The sequence below is a fragment of the Aotus nancymaae genome, unplaced genomic scaffold (genome assembly GCF_030222135.1).
Source record: "Aotus nancymaae isolate 86718 unplaced genomic scaffold, 86718_ANA_hifiasm-v0.15.2.pri h1tg000058l, whole genome shotgun sequence".
NCBI classification, from domain to species: Eukaryota; Metazoa; Chordata; class Mammalia; order Primates; family Aotidae; genus Aotus; species Aotus nancymaae.
Window position 1 is genome coordinate 22,578,377 of NW_026988472.1, and position 21,280 is coordinate 22,599,656.

The 21,280-nt window shown below is 32.9% G+C and overlaps 1 protein-coding gene across 1 annotated transcript in view; it reads right to left on the reverse strand.

Moving 5' to 3' along the window:
* Positions 1-1,179: 1,179 nt before the first annotated feature.
* CFAP47 (cilia and flagella associated protein 47) overlaps positions 1,180-21,280 on the reverse strand; it is a 442,460-nt gene continuing 422,359 nt past the window's right edge. The window contains 3 exon segments of the mRNA XM_021669675.2: positions 1,180-1,401; positions 4,805-4,973; positions 15,747-15,908. Coding sequence (XP_021525350.2) covers positions 1,189-1,401; positions 4,805-4,973; positions 15,747-15,908 — 544 coding nt within the window. The 3' untranslated portion in view covers positions 1,180-1,188.

Consider the following 21,280-nt stretch of genomic DNA (forward strand, 5'->3'; position numbering starts at 1 on the left):
GTACCAAACAACATACTCCCTTTTACTTCGATTAATACATTATTGAAAAGGATCAGACACACATCAAAATGAACTTCCTCCTGGATCATTTTGATATATATTTATATTATTTAAATGCTGCAAAATAAAAGCAGATGAACTACATACACATATATACATGGAATTTTTAATTACTTTCTAAATAGCACATAATATTCCAAATAGAAGATATAAGATATAACCATATATTTTTAAAAGCAGATATAAGAAATGGTCAATCTTTCTGCCTTGAGTGCTAATTTAATCATTTTGAAGACTCACAAGCAACATACACAGGGGAAATTGAGCTTTAATAACAACACTAGTATTTGAAATATATACACAATGAGATACCGTTCAGCCTTGAAAAAGAAGGAAATCCTGCCATTTGTGACAACATGGATGAACCTGGAAGATATGACATTAAGTAAAACAAGCCAGACACAGAAAAACAAATACTGCATGATCTCATTTATATCTGAAATCTAAAAATAGCGAACTCATACAAGAGTAGAATGCTGATTACCAGGGGCTCGGTGGGGTAAGTCAGGATGATTGGGAGATGTTGGTTAAAGTATACAAAATTTCAGTTAGATAGGAAGAATAAGTTCAAGAGATCTGCTGTACAACATGATGGCAATAGTTACTAACAATGTATTATATATCTGAAAGTGGCTAAGTATATTTTAAGTGTTCTTAAAACAAAAATTAAGTATGTAAGGTAATACATGTATTAATTAGCTCAGGCTAACCATGCTACAATGTATGTCGATTTCAAAATATGTTGTATACCATAAATGTATACAATTTTTAATTGTCAATTAAAACATAAAGACCAACAAGCAATATTTACATGAGAAATTTAGCTTTATTAGCAATACTGTTATTAGAAATACTGTTATTTAAATTATATTTCATTTTACCACAAATACACACCTGCATGTTAAAAGTGAACCAATTCCAATATTTGCAACCAAAGTCCACTTTCAAGAAACACTCATAACTCAGAAATGAAGTATGTTAAATTCAGAGAATAGATTGCATTTTAAAGGACAATGAAATATAGAAGGCCTATTAAATTAAACCATTATTCCTCAGAAATATTCCAAAAGATGAAATAATAGTCATCAAAATTCTACATGAGACAAAGAAATATTTTGGAAAAAAATTTTATTTATACTTCCTCATCATAGAAGCACCCTTGGTGGAGGAAGACATACTTTTTCTTATGAGCTTAGTATTTTCACGGACAAAGTTACGCAGCTGAACTGGCCTGTTGTCAAATGTCTTGTTAGTAGCATCAATTTTGGCTTTTGCATTGATCGGTGGCATGGTAGTTGGAGGTAATCCATTGATCTTATACATCCGGAACATTTTTTCTGTCTGGAGACAAAGAGAGAGAAATTTTATTTGAAATATCCAGGGACTTCAAAACATGTAGAGAAAAGTTCATTATAATTAACATCTTCTGTTCTCCATGTGACACTTTACTGTCAATATTAGACAGATCAACGAGACAGAAAATTAACAAGGATATCCAGGACTTGAACACAGATCTGGACCAAGTGGACCTAATAGACGTCTACAGAACTCTCCACCCCAAATCCACAGAATATACATTCTCCTCAGCACCACATCGCACTTACTCTAAAATTGACCACATAATTGGAAGTAAATCACTCCTCAGCAAATGCAAAAGAACGGAAAGCATAACAACCAGTTTCTCAGACCACAGAGCAATCAAGTTAGAACTCAGAATTCAGAAACTCACTCAAAACCATACAACTACATGGAAACTGAACAACCTGCTCCTGAATGACTACTGGATAAACAATGAAATGAAAGCAGAAATACAGATATTCTTCAAAACCAATGAGAACAAAGACACAACATACAAGAACCTCTGGGACGCATTTAAAGCAGTGTCTAGAGGGAAATTTATAGCACTAAATGCCCAAATGAGAAGTGAGGAAATCCCTAAAATTAACACCCTATCATCACAATTAAAAGAGCTAGAGGAGCAAGATCAAACAAATTCAAAAGCTAACAGAAGACAAGAAAGAACTAAGATCAGAGCAGAACTGAAGGAGACAGAGACACAAAAAACCCTTCAAAAAATCAATAAATCCAGGAGCTGGCTTTTTAAAAAGATCAACAAAATAGACAGACTGCCATCCAGACTAATAAAAAAGAAAAGAGAGAAGAATCAAATTAGAGGTGCACTAAGTTTGCACCTCTTTGGCTCAAGATTGTTCAGAAACCCTAGAAGGCTTCTCTACTGGTGCCATAGTTTGAACAATCCCTGAGAGCATTCTTCAATCAATGATTGGAATAGTGGCAGTTATTGTATAAGTAACCAAACTTTCTTAATCTTTCAAGTGTGAAAACTCTGAGGTATGTGTTCCACACCATTTCCCAGAGATATTCCATGGGATTTGTTTCTAGTTGCTCACTATGGCAGATGCCTGGATAAATTTCTTCCCCTTCCCTATCTCACATCCTGTCCTCCCTACATCTGTTAATTGAGATCACATAGTAAATATGCTACTTGGATTTCAATCCTTATTTCAACATCTGCTTCTGAGGAAATATAAATCAAGTTATTTACAATGTCATTTCCCACAGTTTCATGCCTAATGGTCTATTCCTTTAAAAGCAAACAGGAATTATCAATGTTTGGTTACGTCTCTAGTTATAACAGGAATATCTCTATATAAATATTACTTATAGAAATACTGTATTACTTATATATTATAAATGAAATCACAATCATATATAATCTTATATATTACTGTATAAAATATATGAATAATTTATATAAGTATAAAGCTAAAGCATCATATATTTTATATTAGATAATTATAATACTCACATTTTCATAAACTAAGATTTATCATATCCACCAATGGAAAATTGAGCAGATTTACTACTCTCTTTGAGTAGTACTGCTTTCTGTAAAACAGACTAAATAAGTAAACTTTAGTCTCTCAAAGCTAGCACTATATATCTTGTTTACTAGTGGGAAAAGACAACTTTTAATAACTTCAAATGTGATTTAATGAAATGGGAAATTGTGAAACTTGTGAACAAGATTATTGAAGTTCGTCTGAGCTAATATTTAATTAACATGTTCTTTAATCATTTTTATTTCCAAGTGAAACAAAATGAAGATCATATAGTTACAAACATTGACTTAACACTTAAAATCATTCATTTAAAAGGATAAAGATGATAATGCAAATAATATTTTTGATTTAGATAATGCTTTAATGACTTAATGGTTCTATTTATATAATGTTCTAGAAATTATAAGATTAGTGGTTGTCAGGGGTAGGGCAAGAATTACAGTGTTGGATATGCTTAGCACAAGGTAACCCTTTATAGATAAGGTGGGGAAGGGAGTGGGCATATAGGTGAAGCAGAATTGCCCATAAATTGATAAATGTTCATACTGGATAATTAGTGCATGGAGATGATCATACTATTTCTGCACATATTTGGAATTTTCAACAATAAAAGTAGAATTAAGAAAATCATGATTTTTTAAATGTTTCAAACTCAATTTTCCCTAAACTTTATCAAATTCTACCACTTCAGGCTAAAAATGGCATATTCTCTGTTGTTTCCATGTAACAACTTGTTCCCTCACATAAAATCTTTAATTGTGCTGCCAGTAATTTTTCAAATCAACACAGAGAAATCGGGCACAGGTTTTGTTGGTAAAGCCTTCTGTTAATTGCAGAAGTGTCTACTGTATGCTAGACAAAAATGAACATAATTTTAATTTGAAAATATTTTTAAAGATTCCATTTAATCCCCTTAAAGCAAACAAGCAAGTACAATATGGTCACTTTAAATTATGTATCAATATAGGCAACACGGTATGTGCAAAATGTCAACAAACACTTTACCTTCTTACTACGTATATTGTAAGGACTCTTAGAAAAATAAAAAAAAAATAGAAATAACTTCCTCAAACAGTATTCAATATTTTGACTCCATTCATTAAAACAATAAATTTTTTCTGCCTATGGTACTGCCTAATTATTGTTTGATTCAGAAATCTAGAAATCACTTTTGCACCAGGAGTTGTGTGTATATAACAACATGCTCTGTGTCCCTTTGCTATTGAAAGTAGACAGTGGTAATAGATATCTTTTCAGAAATGGTTTGAACATCATACTTAGCCTGGAAGTTCTTACTATAAAATATGTGTGAAACGTTACAGCTCAACTTTGGTTCCCGAATAAATGTTCAAAATTGTATTTACCTTAACTGTTAATAAAATTATCACTTTAACAGATGATTAATGGCTCACATCATGTTTTTCAATTCAAAATAAATGTTATCTTCTATTCCTTTTTAATGTTAGACTTCAACATCTTGACAATACTCTGCCTTAATTAAAGGCTCCAAAATCCCTATCTCGAATAACCTAAAGTGAATGAAGTCCTTGAATAGGTATGCTACAGAAAGGGATACATAACTATACAAATCACTTTGCAGTCATTATTCGTTTCTTCCACAGTTCCTTAATATGGAAAGAAAAGTATTTTTTTTAACTTTCCTCTAGTGTTGATAATTTTTTTGTTATATACCATATTTAAAATTCTGCTCTTGGACAAAAGAAGAGTAAACCTAGAGAGAGCAGTTGAGATAAGTTGACTTTTTAACACAGCAAAATTATTCTTTACCTGTAACCATTTAGTAAAACCTTTTCTTCCTAGTTTATTTAGTGTCTCTAGTTGCATCAAACATCCTTGACGATTGCCTTTACAGAACTCACCTGTATTACTAATGTTGCTTTATATTTCCTACAGTACATTTTAGGTTTAAATCCTACAATGATTGGAGTTCCGTTTGTGTCAAAAGGAAGAAGTTTTCCAACCTCTGGTCTTACAAAAAACTCCGGATCACTGCCAGGTAAGAAGTATGCAGTGAATGGCTCAGGATATCTGGAACAAAAGTACAAAATTCAACTTATTAAACTTGATCATTATCTCATTCTCTGTGAGAACTTGAGTAGAATTTAAATCATGCTACAATAGGCCTAGGTAAATATGAATGCTGAATGCTTACCAAATAATAGGGAGGAGACAATTTAAAAAAATTACTGAAAAGAGTTAATCTTCTCAAGGTGACAAAATGAAAATTCTAAAGGTTTTTAAAATCACATCTTACATTTTTAATGTACAAAGAAGCCAGGTACAGTGGCTCATACCTACAATCCCAGAATTTTGGGAGGCCAAGGCAGGTGGATCACTTGAGGTCAGGAGTTGAAGACCAGCCTGGCCAACATGACAAAAACCCATCTCTACTAAAAGTACAAAAATTAGTTGGGCATGGTGGTGTGTGCTTATAATCCCAGCTACTCAGGAGGCTGAAGCAAGAGAATCACTTGGACCCAGGAGGTGGAGGTTGCAATGAGCCCAGATCATACCATCGCACTCCAGCCCAGGGGACAGAGTAAGTTTGTTCGGTGGCTCACACTTGTAATCCCAGCACTTTGGGAGGCCAAGGCAGATGGATCACCTGAGGTCAGGAGTTCAATACCAGACTGGCCAACATGGTGAAACCCCATTTCTACTAAAAATACAAAAAAATTAGCGAGGCATGGTGGTGTGTGCCTGTAATCCCAGTTACTCAGGAGGCTGAGAGAGGAGAATTGCTTGAACCCAGGAGGCAGAGGTTGCAGTGAGCCGAGATCGCACCATTGCACTCTAGCCAAGGCAAAAAGAACAAAACTCTGTCTCAAAATAATCATAATACACAAATTAAAAAACGTTGAATATATATGACAACATGCTCTGTGTGCCCATGCAAAAAGAACTTGTGCAAGAAAACTCTGGTCAGAGCTTTCAATACTATGTTGAATACAAGTGACGAGAGAATGCTATCTCATTCACCATTGTACAAAAAGAATAAAACACTTAGGACTACCACTAACCAGAGAGGTAAAATATTTCTATAATGAGAATTACAAAACAGTGCTCAAATAAATCAGATAGGACACAGACAAATGAAAAAAGACTCCATGCTCATGGATAGGAAGAATCAACATTGTTAAAATGGCCATACTACCCGAAGCAATTTATAGATTCAATGCTATTCCTATCAAACTACCAATGACATTCTTCACAGAATTAGAAAAACACCCGAATAGCCAAGGGAATCTCAAGTAAAAGTAGCAAAGCTAGAGGCATGACATTACCAGAATTCAAACTATGCAACAAGGCTACAGCAACCAAAGCAGCATGGTACTAGTAAAAAAGCAGACACATAGACCAATGGAACAGAACAGAGAGCCCAGAAATAATGACATCTTTGAAAAAGCTGAAAAAAACAAGCAATGGGGAAAGGATTATCCATTCAATAAATGATGTTGGGATAACTGGCTGGCCATATGCAGAAGATTGAAGTGGGACCCTTACCTTATACCACATACAAAAGTCAACTCAAGATGGATTAAAGACTTAAATTTAAAACCCCAAATCATAAAATATCTGGAAGAAAACCCAGGCAATACCATTCTAAGAGCAAGGAAAGATTTCATGATGAACATGACAAAAGCAATTGCAACTAGAACAATTTTTTTACAAAAGGGATCTAATTAAACCAAAGAGCTCCTGCACAGCAAATGACACTATCAACAGAGTAAACAACCTACAGAATAGAATATTGGTAAATCATGCATCTGACAAAGGTGTAATATCTAGTACCTATAAGAAAGTTAAGTTAACAAGAAGAAAACAACCCCATTAAAAAGTGGGCAAAGAACATGAATAGACACTTTTCAATAGAAGATATACATGTGGCCAAAGAGCATATGAAAAAATGTTTAACATCACAAATAATGTAAGAAATGCAAATCAAAACCACAATGAGATACCATCTTACATCAATCAGAATGGCCATTATTAAAAGGCCAAAGGAAAATAACGTGCTGATGAGGTTGCAGAGAAAATGGAACACATACACTGTTGGTGGAAGTGTAATGCTTTATGTCTATAGAAGCAAACCAACACTACCCCAGGCATTTTCAAATGCCACATAAGGGGGGCGATATTGCCCTGGTTACTTCCAAACCTGTTTTTTTGTTGTTCTTTGTTGCCTCAACTATATGACTCTTTCTAACTTGTAAAGTTCTATATACATCTACACCAAGATTTTTGATAAATAGCCCCAACAGTCCCCTTTTAATGGAGGTCAAGATGGCTTCCAAAAGGTTTTTCTTCACCCAGTGGTTTGCAAGGTTTCTATTTCTTGGTTTATATTTTTTTCAATTGGACTCCTATGTTCAAGCAAGCTACAAAGAAGCACAAATTTAAAAATCAGATGAAAATAGAGCTTCTCTGTTTCAATACTAAGGGTTTGTGTGTACAGTTTTGGTGAGGAGGGTGACTAGGAATGGCGATAGTGAAGTATGATTTAAAAATAATCTTAATTGAAAAGGATAAGACTCTGATACAAGTACAGACTCTACTGAGGACAGATTTTTATATAAATTATATAAATTTTATATAAAAATATAGATTATATAAATATATACAGAATTTATATAAAAAGCTATATAAAATATTTATATATATTTATAAATCTATAAATATATGAATATAATATATTCATATTATAGCATATTCATAATTTATATAATCTATTCATTTTATATATAAAGATTTTTATATATCTTCCTTTATATGTCATTCCTTAAATTATACTTTCCCATAAGATGTAAGATACTTATTTTGCCTGCAGCTGCCAAAGCTAATGATGAGTATAACTCTCTAAGAGAACAGGAGTGTTTAGTAGCTTTCTCAGGGGTGTTGATATAGAAAATATATCTAGGCAAATCTGCCATATTTGTTAGCCTGCCACAGTTCAGAGTGGCTTGAATCTCAAATTCACAGGATGACAAGCTAAGGCAGGAATGTAAAGAAGGGTATCTCTGGGATAGGATCAGAGATATTGGAAGGGGGAGTTGAGCCATCTTCCCTAAATGTGCACCCTGCCCACTAAGCATTGACAAGTCTAGAACTTCCTTCATTCTTCACTGTGGTTGTGTAAACATTTGTGTGTGTGTGTGTTTAGGTAAATTGTGACAGTGATATCTAGTTTGTAGTAGCATACAAATTAAATTAATTCTATATATGCTAAACATTTAGTAGGCATGTGACAATCATTTACCATTATTATTATTATTGTATTGTTCTTAGGTAGTTCAGACAAGGAAATTAGAAACAGCAGTGAATGATCATGAATAATCACTTAAGTGAGCTCATATTGTCCTAAATTTGACACAGCTCTGATCTCTACTGGAAACAAATTATTTTTAGTTGTTTTTCTTGATAACAATATTATTAAGCATGGTAGAAAACTTGTGTCTTGGGAAATATCCCCTTTCATATGTTTGTGACAATAATGTGGCAGCCATTCTCTAAGGTAAAAATAATTGTATTCAGAAAATTAAAATAGCTGCTCACATAAGTACTGATTAATGCTAGAAAGTTGATGCTAATGCATAGAGGAGATATGTAAGATTTCCAAAGGGGAAAATTTCTGTTAATTTTTACATGTTTTTAGAAATTATAAAAACACTTTTTCATCTCCATCTGGAGCATTTGAAAGCTGTTTCAGTCAGTGGAACGTCCTTGAGAAAACTGCTTACAAAACAATTTCATAAAGTTTTTTTAAGTGCCATCATTTATTTTATTTATTTATTTTTAGACAAAGTCTTGCTCTGTCGCCCGGGCTGCTGAAGTGCAGTGATGAGATTTTGGCTCGCCACAACCTCCACCTCGGGATTTAAGCAATTCTCCTGCCTCAGCCTCCTGAGTAGTGCGTGCCACTGCACCAGGCTAATTTTTTTTTTTTTTTTTTTTTAGTAGAGATGGGGTTTCACCATGTTGGCCAGGCTGGTCTTGAACTTCTGACCTCAGGTAATTTGCCCATCTCAGCCTCCCAAAATGCTATGATTACAAAAGTGAGCCACCGTGCCCGGCCGCCATCATTTTTTTTTTAAGACAGTAGCTTTATTGTTATTGTTAGAAATAAATGGAGATCCAGCTGTGGTGTAAAAGTGTTAATGAATTAGAGAGGGTTTAAACAATGTGGGCAGCATGATTCACTAAAGATTTCTTAAATTATATGTATTCAGGTGTGTGGTTATATATATATACATACACAGCCCTACAATTAGTTTTCTTAATGAAAATGCTCATCTACAGATTTTCACTTTATAATAAGACAATTTCTATGTAGATGATCCCAAATGATTATTTCAAAATATGATTAGGTTATACTACTAGGAAACCATTTGTGTCTAATTACTATACTCTACTAGAACCGAGTTGGACTTAGTGATAGTGGCCATGAGATGGTGTATTTCTCATTTCCTAAGATTTACATTGTAGTTTTTTTGTGTAATTCATAATGCTCATTTATATGAAAATAATTTTTAAATATTATCACAAAGGGCAGACATTAGTAAAAACTAGGATATTCAGAAAAATAAGAAAATCATATTTCTCAAAAGTTTTACTTCTTGCTAATCACTTATATGCACGTAAAATATTTTAAGAATAGCTAAACTATTTTGATACTTTGAATTGTTATGTTTTTATAATAATTCTTCAGAATACTTTGCATTATTATGTTTAAAATTACCCTTTGATACACTAATACTTTACATATTTAATTTAGGAAACAGAGTAGCTACCACCACAGGGTTTGCCATGCATCTTTGTCCTTTCATTTCTCTATATTCCCAGCACACACACAAAAAAGTATAGTCACTAGGACAGGAGGTCATTCCTTTTTAGAACTTATTTTACTCCTGATTCCCTAAAGAAAAAGGAAATATTACTGGGTTCATAAGGAAGCGGTCAAATCCTGACATCTTTAAAAAGTGTGCAAAGGATCTGAACGGACATTTGTCAAAAGAAGATTTACAAATGATCAGTGGGTATATTAAAAACGCTCAATATCATTAATCATCAGAGAAATGCAAATCAAAACCACAATGAGCTATCATCTCACTCTAGTTGAAATGGCTATTAGGAAAAAGAAAAAATAAATGCTGGTAAGGATGCAGAGAAAAGGGAACTCATATACTGTTTGTGGGAATGTAAATTAATACAACCATTATGGAAAATGGTACGGAGATTTCTCAGATAAACTAAAACTATAACTACTTTATGATCTAGTAACCCTACTATTGGTTATTTATCCAATGGAAAGAAAACAAGTATATCAAATGGAGACCTGCACACCCCTATTTACTACAGAACTTTTCACAATAACCACGATAGGAAATCAACTTAAGTGTCCATCAATAGATTCGTGGAAAAAGAAAATGAGGCATATTTACACAATGGAATACTATTCAGTCATAAAAATCATGAAGTCCTTTCATTTGCAGCAACATGGATGAAAATAGAAGTCATTATGTTAATGAAATAAGCCAGGCACAGAAAGACAAATATCATATGTTCTCACTTATAGGTGAGAGCTAAAAATGTTGACCCCATGGAGATAGATAGTACAATGATAGCTACCAGATGTGGTGATGGGTGAGGAGGTGGGGTAAAGAGAGGTTGGTTAATGAGTACAAACATACAGTTAGATAGAAATAATAAGTTGTAGTGTTAGCTAGAATAGTAGACTGACTACAGTTAACTATAATTTCTTGTTTCAAAATAGCTAGAACAGAAGATTTCAAATGTTCCCAACACAAAGAAATGATAAATGTTTGAGGTGATGGGTATCCTAAACACCAAGATTTTATCATTACCCATTGTGTGCAAGTATCATAATACTATATGTACCCCATAAAGGTGTATAATTGCTAGGAGTCCATCAATCAATAAATAACATGTATAGCAAAAACAGTCTTGGAAAAAAGATACATCTACAATTATATACAGGGATATCAATACCTCTCTCCCATCAATTATTGGAACTACTGAACAGAAAATTAGGGGAAAAAAAGCAAAACAAAAATAAAAAAACCTTAAATGAAACCATCAACAAACATGCTCTAACAGATATTTGTAGAACACTCCATCTACCTCTATTCTGTTGATTTATATTTTTATCCATAGGCCGTCTGCTCAAACAAATTACTTAGAAGCTCAAATGATTAAATTTCTATAGACTATGTTTTCTGGTCATGATGAAATCTAATTAAAAATCAATAAGAGAAAGACAACAAAAATCCTCAAACCCTTGTAAATTAAGTGTCTCTCTTCTAAATAATCCCTGTGTCAAAAAAGAAATATCAAAGGAATTAAAAATACTAAACAAATATGAAAAAACCAACATACTAAATTTGTGAAATACAGCTAAAGCAGTATCTAGAAGGAAATTTATAATACTAAATACAATAGAAAAAAAGAAAAGGCCTCAAATCAACAATCTGAGCTCCCACTTCAGGAAACTAGAAAATTAAGATAAATCCACAATAAGTAAAAGAAAGAAAACAAAAATGGGAGCAAAAATCAATTTAAAACAGAAAAATCGAGAAAACCAATGAAATTAAAAGCTGGTTCTTCAAAACTCAATGAAACTGACACACTTCTAACATGACTGGTAGTGGTTAAAAGGAGAAGTTGCAAATGATCAATTTCAGAAATAAAAGAGGAGATATCACACAGACTCTGCAAGTCTCAACAGATACTTAAGGAAGTATACTGAACAACTTTACACACACACATTTGACAATTTAGAACAAATGAAACAATTACTTGAAAAGCACAGACTACCAAAACTCATCCAGTATGAAATAAATTACCTTACTTGGCATATAACTTAGAGTAATTAAATTTATAATTTTAAAAAGCTTCTGAAAAAGAAATATTCAGTCTCAGGTGATTTCAGTGGATAATTCTATGAAACATTCAAAAGATAATTATAACCAATTCTAAACATTATCTTTCAAAAAATGGAAGAAGAGGGAACATTTCTAACTCATGTTTTTGAGGACAGCATTACTCAGCTGGGAAAACCAGACAAAAAGAATGCAATAATAAAATAAAAAATTTAAAATTAAAAATCAAACTACAGCCCAATATGTCTATGTACACACAAAAATAATGATCAATTAGAGCAAATTTAATGCAATAATGTATACAAAAATACATAACAATACCAAGTGGATTTTATTACAGGAATGTAAATCTGGTTCAATATTTTAAAATTCAATCAATGTAACCCACCATTTCAACAAGCTATATAAGAAAAATGACATTATATTATCAATTGGTACAGAAGAAGCATTTGACATAAACACACATTCTTGGTAGGACCTTCAAAAAAATTAGAAATAGGGGAATTAGGAATTGTTTCCCAAATATATGTTGATGTCCTAACTCCAGTGCCTATGAATATGACCTTATTTTAATATAGAGTCATATCAGATGTAATCAAGCAAGGATGAGGTCATTACGAATTTTTAATGCAATGTAACTGGTTTTATAAGAAGAGGAGAAGATATACAGACAGGGACACACAGAGAGAATGGCATGTGATGATGAAGGCAGGGATTGGAGTGATATATGTACAAGCCAATGAACCCTAAGGATAGCTGGCAACACCAGAAGCTAAGAGAAACTCATAGATCAGATTCTTCCCTAGGGCCTAGAGAGAAAGCATGGCTCTGCTGACACCTTATTTTTTAAATTTCTAGTCTCCAAAACTGTGAGAAGATAAATTTCTGTTGTTTTAAGCCACCTAGTTTGTGGTAGTTTGTTACAGCAGCCCTAGGAAACTAATACAAAGATGAACAACTTCCTCCACCTGTTGAAAGTTATCTTAAAATATTATGCAGCTAACATCATATGTAATGGTGAAAGGCTGAATGCTTTCTACCTAAGTTTGGAAAAAAAGGCAATGATGTCTACTCTCATCAGTCTTCTTCGATATAGTACTAGAAATCCTAGCCAGTGCAATGAGGCATAAAAGGAGGGAAAAAAAGTCATACAGGTTGAAAATGAAGAAATATAACTATCCCTTTGTGTGGAAGACATGATTGTCTATATAGAAAATGCCAAGGAATCCAAAAGCAATGCTTATAGAATAAATAACTGTTCAGAAAACTCAGAAGATACAAAATAAGCACACAGATATCAATAGAACTTCTATATACTAGCAACAAACGTGGAGACTGAAATTGAAAACACAATAGCATTTATAATCACTCTAAAAGTACAACATCTAGATGAAAATGTATCAAAACTTGTACAGAGTCTATAATCTGAAAATTCTAAAACACCAATGAAAGAAATCAAAGAAGATCTAAGAAAATTGAGAGATCTACCATATGTGGCATGGATTAGTAAAATATATAGTAGTGTATGTAACATAGTAAAAATGTCAAATGTTAGCAATTTGATCTATAAGCTTAATAAATTTCTTTCACAATAACATAAGAATTTTGTAGACATAGATAAGCTTATTTTTATAATATATATACAGAGGTAATGGAAGTAGAAGAGCTGAAATAATTTTAAAGGAAATCATAAAGTGAGAGGAATCACTCTACCTGACTGTGGTGTTATCAGCAAAGGATAAACAGAACAGAATAGAAAACCCCAAACTAGACTAACACAAATATATCCACCTTGACTTTGAACAAAGTTTCAAAATCAATTCAATAGAGGAAAGATAGTCTTTTAAACAAATGTTGTTGGACATCCTTAAGGAAAATGATGAACTCCCAACCTAAACCCCATGCCATATGCAACAGTTAACTTAAAATATATAATGGCTTTAAGTTTGAAACATAAAACTCTAAAATTTTTAAAAGATAACATGAAAGAAAATCTTTGGGATTTTGTAAGAGATGGGTCAGAGCAGTGCAAGAAACCATAGAGAAAGGAGCAGGTCTTCTGAAAGGTTGTAAGGCTCTGCAAAGCTTGGTGGGGGAGTGGGTAGGGAGAATAGCTGAAGGCAGCTGTTCTCTTACCCTGAGGCAGAGAGCTAGGAGTAGGTACAAGGGAGTGTAGGAGAATTTATCTTAAACAGGCTTAAACATTTAAAAGTTCTTGGGCATTGTGTTGAACAATTTATATACACTGCATTATTTGTTCTCATGGCAACATTATGGGTTATATTTTATCTCGACTTTAAAAATGAGGAAATAGAAGCTCAGAGAAGCAAAAACATATAGCTGAAAGTCCCACAGGTATTCAGTGGTTGAGCAAAAAATTATTTCTTATTCTGTTTGACTATGAAACCAATCTTTTTCACAAGAATATCATTTTTTCAAACTGTAAGAAAAATTTCAGATCATATAGTTTAATATCCACTTGATGTTACAATTTCTTCTACATTACAGGTACTTCTCTGATTTAACACTGAATACTCTCTAGCAAAGTGGAACATTCTGATCCCCAAAACTATCGCTAAACTTAACTGTCTTTACCTCCTTATAGCCTCTCCAACCTGTCTATTTTCCCTCTAAACTTGCCCTGCAAAAAGTTCAAGCAACCTTCAGACAACAGCATTAACCAACTAACTAATCTATCTCCATTCACTCTTACCCTTTTTGCATTTGTTTTCTATACATTTCAGCTAAATGTTCTTTTTCAAATATATCACTCTGCTGATTTAATGATTTTTTTATACTTCTTTGGATAAATAGCAAACATCTTGCCATAGCCTATAAGAACAGTAACTGTTAGGTGCTGCTTTGCTCAGGTCTGTCCCAGTTTACCTTGTTGCCAAACCTAATTATTAATTATCCTCTTTAATTCTCAAGATGGTTCAAGTTTGGACAGTGAATTTTGTGAATATCCTATCTATAAAGACGTGTATAACCTGGCTCCAAATACAAGTGATTATACACTTAACTGTTCATCACTCATTTTCACCATAAAGCTGGACAACTGTTACAAAAAACCATTTCAGCCCTCGAGAAATAGATGAAATATATACAAGGCTAATAGGTGCTTATTCATGAAAACTACTGAACTTCAGATAAGGATAGTGTAAGAAATCACATGCAAAAGATACATATTATGTAATTTCATTAATTTGAAATATCAGAAAGTGCAAGACTATAGAGACAAAGCTAATCAGTGGTTGACTGAAACTGGTAAAGGGTATGAGAGTTGACTGCAAAAGGGTTTGAGGGAAATGTGGGGGGAAAAGGAAAAGTTCTATATCTAGAATGTAGTAATGACTGCAAATTGTATAATTAAAAATTATTAAAATGTACATTTACAATGAATGAATTTTATGTTATGCATGCCATACCTCAAAAAGCTGTAAAAGTATATTTTACATGTGAGATAGGTAAAAGTATTGCAATACTGCCTATGTTAGCACAAATATGACAAAGACCACTATGATAGAAAGTAAATAAAACATAACGTGGAATTAATGTGGGTTTACCCAATCATTTCTGCTTAAACTATTTGATATACTAACACAATTGACATTTGCAGAAAAACACTGAAACATCTTTGAAAACAAATGGAAATATTATTAGTATCCTGCATTTCAATTTTTAATTATCTACTTTTGTTTTCCTTTCTGGTCTTCACTTTGTATGCCCTATTTTCCAATTTTTAAACAAAAATTTCTGTAATATATAAAGCTTTGATTCACAGAACCAATGTTGCACTGGCTTAACCAGCAAAAGATGAACTATAGAATTTCCTATCTTAAATTTCATTCCAAAGTTCAGCATATTCACTAAAACAGCTACACACTTTTGTTTAATATATTACCTTGTCTGACTTGTCAGCCTAAAGTCAGAAACAGATTCCTTAAATAAACCAACTCCTTCAATATCAATGACAGCATCCACATCAGGTTCAGTAGCGATCACCCTTATGGGAAACTTCCAGATCCCATCTGTTATGCACTCTATTTTCAGTGTTATTTCAGTCCTTGAATATAAAAGGAGATTTTTAAGGATACCACATGAAAACAAGTAAAGAGAATAAATATAGTAAGGTAATATCAAGTTAAAAATGTAAGCAAACTTTATGTTTCAGTGAAAACACTAGGGCATTTAATTCTTAAAAATAATGTAAATGACTTTTAATAACATTTTAGAAATTATTTATTTTTAGGTCATAAATTATCATTCTGCCTTTGAAATAATTATTTTTTAGGGCACTTTATCAACCTTCTAGTAATTTTCTAAGAACCAATAACATATGCAGAATGAATTCTGCAAATTTTCTGTAGCCAGCATAGAATATCATAGTGCATAAGAAGGTAAGAGTGGATTTGGCAAAATGAACCCATGTTTTATACTAATAGATATTCCATTTGGGGATTTTTTTCAAAAATGAAACATTGTGAGAAAGTATTTTCAACTCTTGCTTCACAAAGAAAAAATATATTTTCTGTGAAAACATACAAAGCCCATATAATTGACTTAGATGGCAGTTTTTTAAAAAGTAAATTGCAATTGGTAAAGACCACATATACCTTGCAGAATAAGATAAAATTGAGTGGCAATTAAGGAAGAAAGTTAGTAGAGATAGATTTTAGACTTCCAAAGCATTTGACTATGACAAAGAGTGGAGAGATAGGGCAGTAGCCACTATTTTGTTTGCTTATTTAGGGTAGAAATGACACACATGTAACAGTGTGGTTTCAATATCATAAGTCAGGATTAGAAAAGGAATCTCAAACCTCTTACTTAAAAGTGACAGAAAGAACAGTTCTGGGGACTCTTATTCTTCTTAGCTAGGACTACAAAATTACTCAACCATTTTGTGAGCAACTGGATAATATCTTACCAAATTTGTGCAAAGCAGTATGGCAATTTCTCAACAGAACTACCACTGGACACAGCAATCCCATTACTAGATATAAACCAAAAGGAATAAAAAATCATTCTATCATAAAGACACATGTACTTGTGTATTCATTCCAGCACTATTCCCAATAGCAAAGACATGAAATAACTTAAATGCCCATCAAAGGAAGACTGAATAAAGAAAATGTGGTGCATCTACACCACGAAATACCATGCATCCAGTAACAAAAAGAGATTATGGCTGCCTGAGGTGACTCACGCCTGTAATCCCAGCACTTTGGGAGACGGAGGTGGGTGGATCAGGAGGTCAGGAGTTTAAGACCAGCCTGGCCAAGATGGTGAAACCCTGTCTCTACTAAAAATAAAAATAATTAGCCGGGTGTAGTGGCAGGTGCCTATAATCCCAGCTACTCGGGAGGCTGAGGCAGGAGAATCGCTGGAATCTGGGCGGCAGAGATTGTAGTGAGCTGAGATTGCCCCACTGCACTCTAGCTTGGGCGACAGAGTGAGACTCTGTCTCAAAAAAAAAAATAATAAAAGAAAAAAAGAAAAAGATTATGTCTTTTTCAGACACATGGATACAGCTGGAGGCCATTATCCTTAGCGAACTAACATAGGAGAAAACCAGGAAACCAAATACCACATGTTCTCACTTATAAGTGGGAGCTAAATGATGAGAACACATGGACAAAAAGAAGGGAACAATAGACACTGGGGCCCACCTGAGAGTGAAGGTTGGAAGGAGGAAGAGGAGCAGAATGAATAACTATTGGGTACTAGTCTTCATACAAGGGTGAAGAAATAATCTGTACAGCAAACCCCCATTGACACAAATTTATTTATATAACAAACCTGCTCATGTACGCCTGAACCTAAAATAAAAGTTTTTTAAAAAAGAAAGCTTCACTCAATAAATTAGGAGTTTCACTATTGGTACTTTCCTCTGGAGAAATGCCTCTAAGATTTCAAGAAGTGATGTATACAAAAATATTCATTATTGCATTATACTATCAAAAAAACTGGGAGTAAAATTTTAAAATGTTCTTTCAATAGGGTGCTGCTAAAATGAAGTGCATTTCATAGAAACAATCGAACACTATGCAGTATAATTTAGTTAATGGTGACTAATACACAATCTTAACACATCCAAATATACATTTTAAACCTATACCTCTTTCATATTCTCATGTCTTTGTAAATGAAACTATATTACTCTTACCATTATTTCAATACCATTATTTCAAGAACTGGTTTCTCCAATTCTCCTGTTAGCATCTTACAAGATTTCCACAATTTAGAGCTATTCTTTTCTTTTCTTTCTTTTCTTTTTTTTTTTTAATTTAACTCTGTGTCTTCCAGTAAACCATTCCAAATTAATTTGGAACAAGGAATGGCAGAAGTAAATAAATATGCACATATATGCACAAAATACAATTGTTAAGTTACATCAGGTATCACTTAGACTTACAAAATTTGATGAATCAAGTACACAAGTTGTCCTAAACTAGTTGCCCAAATATTTATTCTTCAATAGTTTTCTATTGTTTCTAACATAAAAGACCAACTCATATTATCATAGACCTATGTGAACAAATCCCAGCAAAATTCTCCAAACTTATTTCCTCCTTTGCTCACTCCATTAGAGAAAGATTGGCCTTCTTACTATTCATTGTTTGTGCTAAACATTTCCTGTCTTACGACTTCTGCATTTATCATTTTCTCTGGCTCAAATGCTCTTTCCAAGTTTTTTCATCTGTAAGGTCTTCGCTTAGACATCATTTCATGGAAGACTATATATCCACTTTATCTGATGTGCATCCTTTATAGATCTCTATTTCCCCTATTTATTTATTTCTTAGGACAATCTAAAATTTGCTTGCTTGCTTATTCATTTATTTCTGTTATTTATCACTCTCACTAGATGATATACTCCTAAAGTGCAGAGATTTTGTCTCTTTTGTAGATGTTAAATGATTTTTGATAAATTAATATACAGATTCAAATGAATAATACTGAATAATTCCATTCTACAAGCCACTTCTTTGAGTTAATGAGAAGCTGCTGACTTAAAATGTGAGACCCACTGGGGGAAGACCACACAATTTCAGGGATGCCACAGTGAACCATTTAATAATCAATACATAGATTCATAACAATGCATATGTGTACATTGTTATTTCTTATTTCACGTTGCCACCAACATACTCCGAAACAAAACTTTGTTTCTCATTCTGTTCAGCTCCTGAGCAGGTAAAAAGTTCTAGGAAAATGTCAAGCTAAGGTAATTCGTATTTCTGAAGATACTATAAGACAAATGATAGCTATTATTTCTTTATTTAGAAAAATGTTTAGACATGTTAAATTAGGATCATCAGACTGATTCATTACAATATTAACCATTGTTCTCATATGTTTTTGTATTGGACTCTTGATTTTTATTGGAAAAAGGCCCATAGGAATAATTTTCCTGCATTTCTTTTGTAAAATTATAATTTAGCAAATCGATTATTATTTTTATTATGCACAACACTGTATTCTGTGAAAAGATGAATGTCAAAATTACCTAGTATTCACTGTTGGAAACATGATATATTTTCTTTTTACCAAAACATAAAAAATGTTCTTTTTAAACTTGCCTACAAAAAAGAGAAGAATTGAATTTAATACTAATTTATGAATCTAGGTAAAGCATAGTATAATTATTTTCCTGTTATTTTTCATAGCTTATTTTTCATTACACTATTGGTGTAATTTTGATTTTTCTCATTTAATTGTTTCTCTTGCATTGACATTTTGGTCGATGACGAACTGTACATACAATGGTTGTTCCATATGATTATCATACTGTATGTTTACTGTACCTTTTTTGTGTTTAGGTACACAAATATTTACCATTGTGTTACAGTTGTCTTCATTATTCAGTATAGTAACATCTTGTGTATGTTTGCAGCCTAGAAGCAATAGGCTATACCATATAGCATAGGTGTGCAATAGGCTACACCATCTAGGTTTGTGTAAATACACTCTATGATGCGTGCACAATGATGGAATCACCTAAGGATGCATTTCTCAGAACATATCTTTGTCTTCAAGTGATACATGATTGTACATATAAAAGAAGGAATCATAGTAAATGAATATATGTATATATGCACAAAATAGCATTGCTATACCATATCAGAACATCACACTGTGAAATTTATCTCACAGAAATTTATCAATCATCAAAAAATGTTGCCCTAAATTAGTTTCCCAAATATTCACCAAGATGTTCTAAATCCACAAAATTTTTAATGAGTATAAATTCACATTGGCTCTGCCCATATTCACAAATAATAACATTGTTCCCTTTCTAGTGTTGCTGTAATTTCCACATCATTGCATTAATACAATATGAAGCAAAATGTGAAAAAAAATTAACAAACAAATATATAAAACTACAAAAAATAAAAGAAAATACAAAAAATGGAAAATGTCAATGTGTATGGTATACTTTCTTCTTGTAGCTTGATTTCATTATGACTTCCTTAAGATGACCTTGTATCTTTTAGTTATCAGACTACATATTCATAGCCACTTTACATGTATGACTACATCAAATACAAGGCTGAACTTTAGAAATTGACCCAGCAATCCCACTACTGGGTATATACCCAAAGAAAAATAGATCATTATACCAAAAATCCACATTCACTCGTATGTTCATTGCCATATTATATTCACAATAGCAAAAACATGGAATTAACCTGCATGGCCATCAATGGTGGATTGATACACAATGGAATAACATGCAGCCATCAAAAAGAATGAAACCATGTCCTTTGCATGCATCCATGTCCTCTTTCCATGGTCAGGGCTGGAAGCCATAACCCTAAGCAAATTAAGGCAGGTATAGAAACCAGACACTGCATGTTCTCACTAATAAAAAAGAACTAAACATTCAGCACCTGTGGCCATAAACATGGGAACAACAGACACTGCAAACTACTACTTGGGAAGGGGATAGGTTAAAAAGCTACCTATTAGGTACTATGCTCCCTGCCTGAGTGCAATATACCCATGTAAAAATCCTACAGATGTACTACCTGTATCTAAAATAAAAGTTGAGAGAAAAAAAAAAAAGAAATCATTAATAACACAAATAATATTTTCAGTTATTTTTTCATTGCCAGGCTGTACTTTGTGCATATCATGGTGCTCATCAGAATCTCTGCATTCAGACACAAATAAAGACCTATTTCAGAGTGAAATATCATATAGTTTTTGCAGATGCTGTATAGCAGGTGTCCAAAAAGCAAACATAATGACACTGGATGAAGTTTCCCAGATGGCAGACATCTAAAGGCCACCCTTCCCACAGATTCACTTATACCTTACTAAGGAATATGTAATGCTATGTATTGAGTAGTAAAATGTAATGAAAGCAGTTGCAATGTGAAATATAGCTTAGGCATTTGCATCATTTGAACTGGTTCTAATAAGCAACAT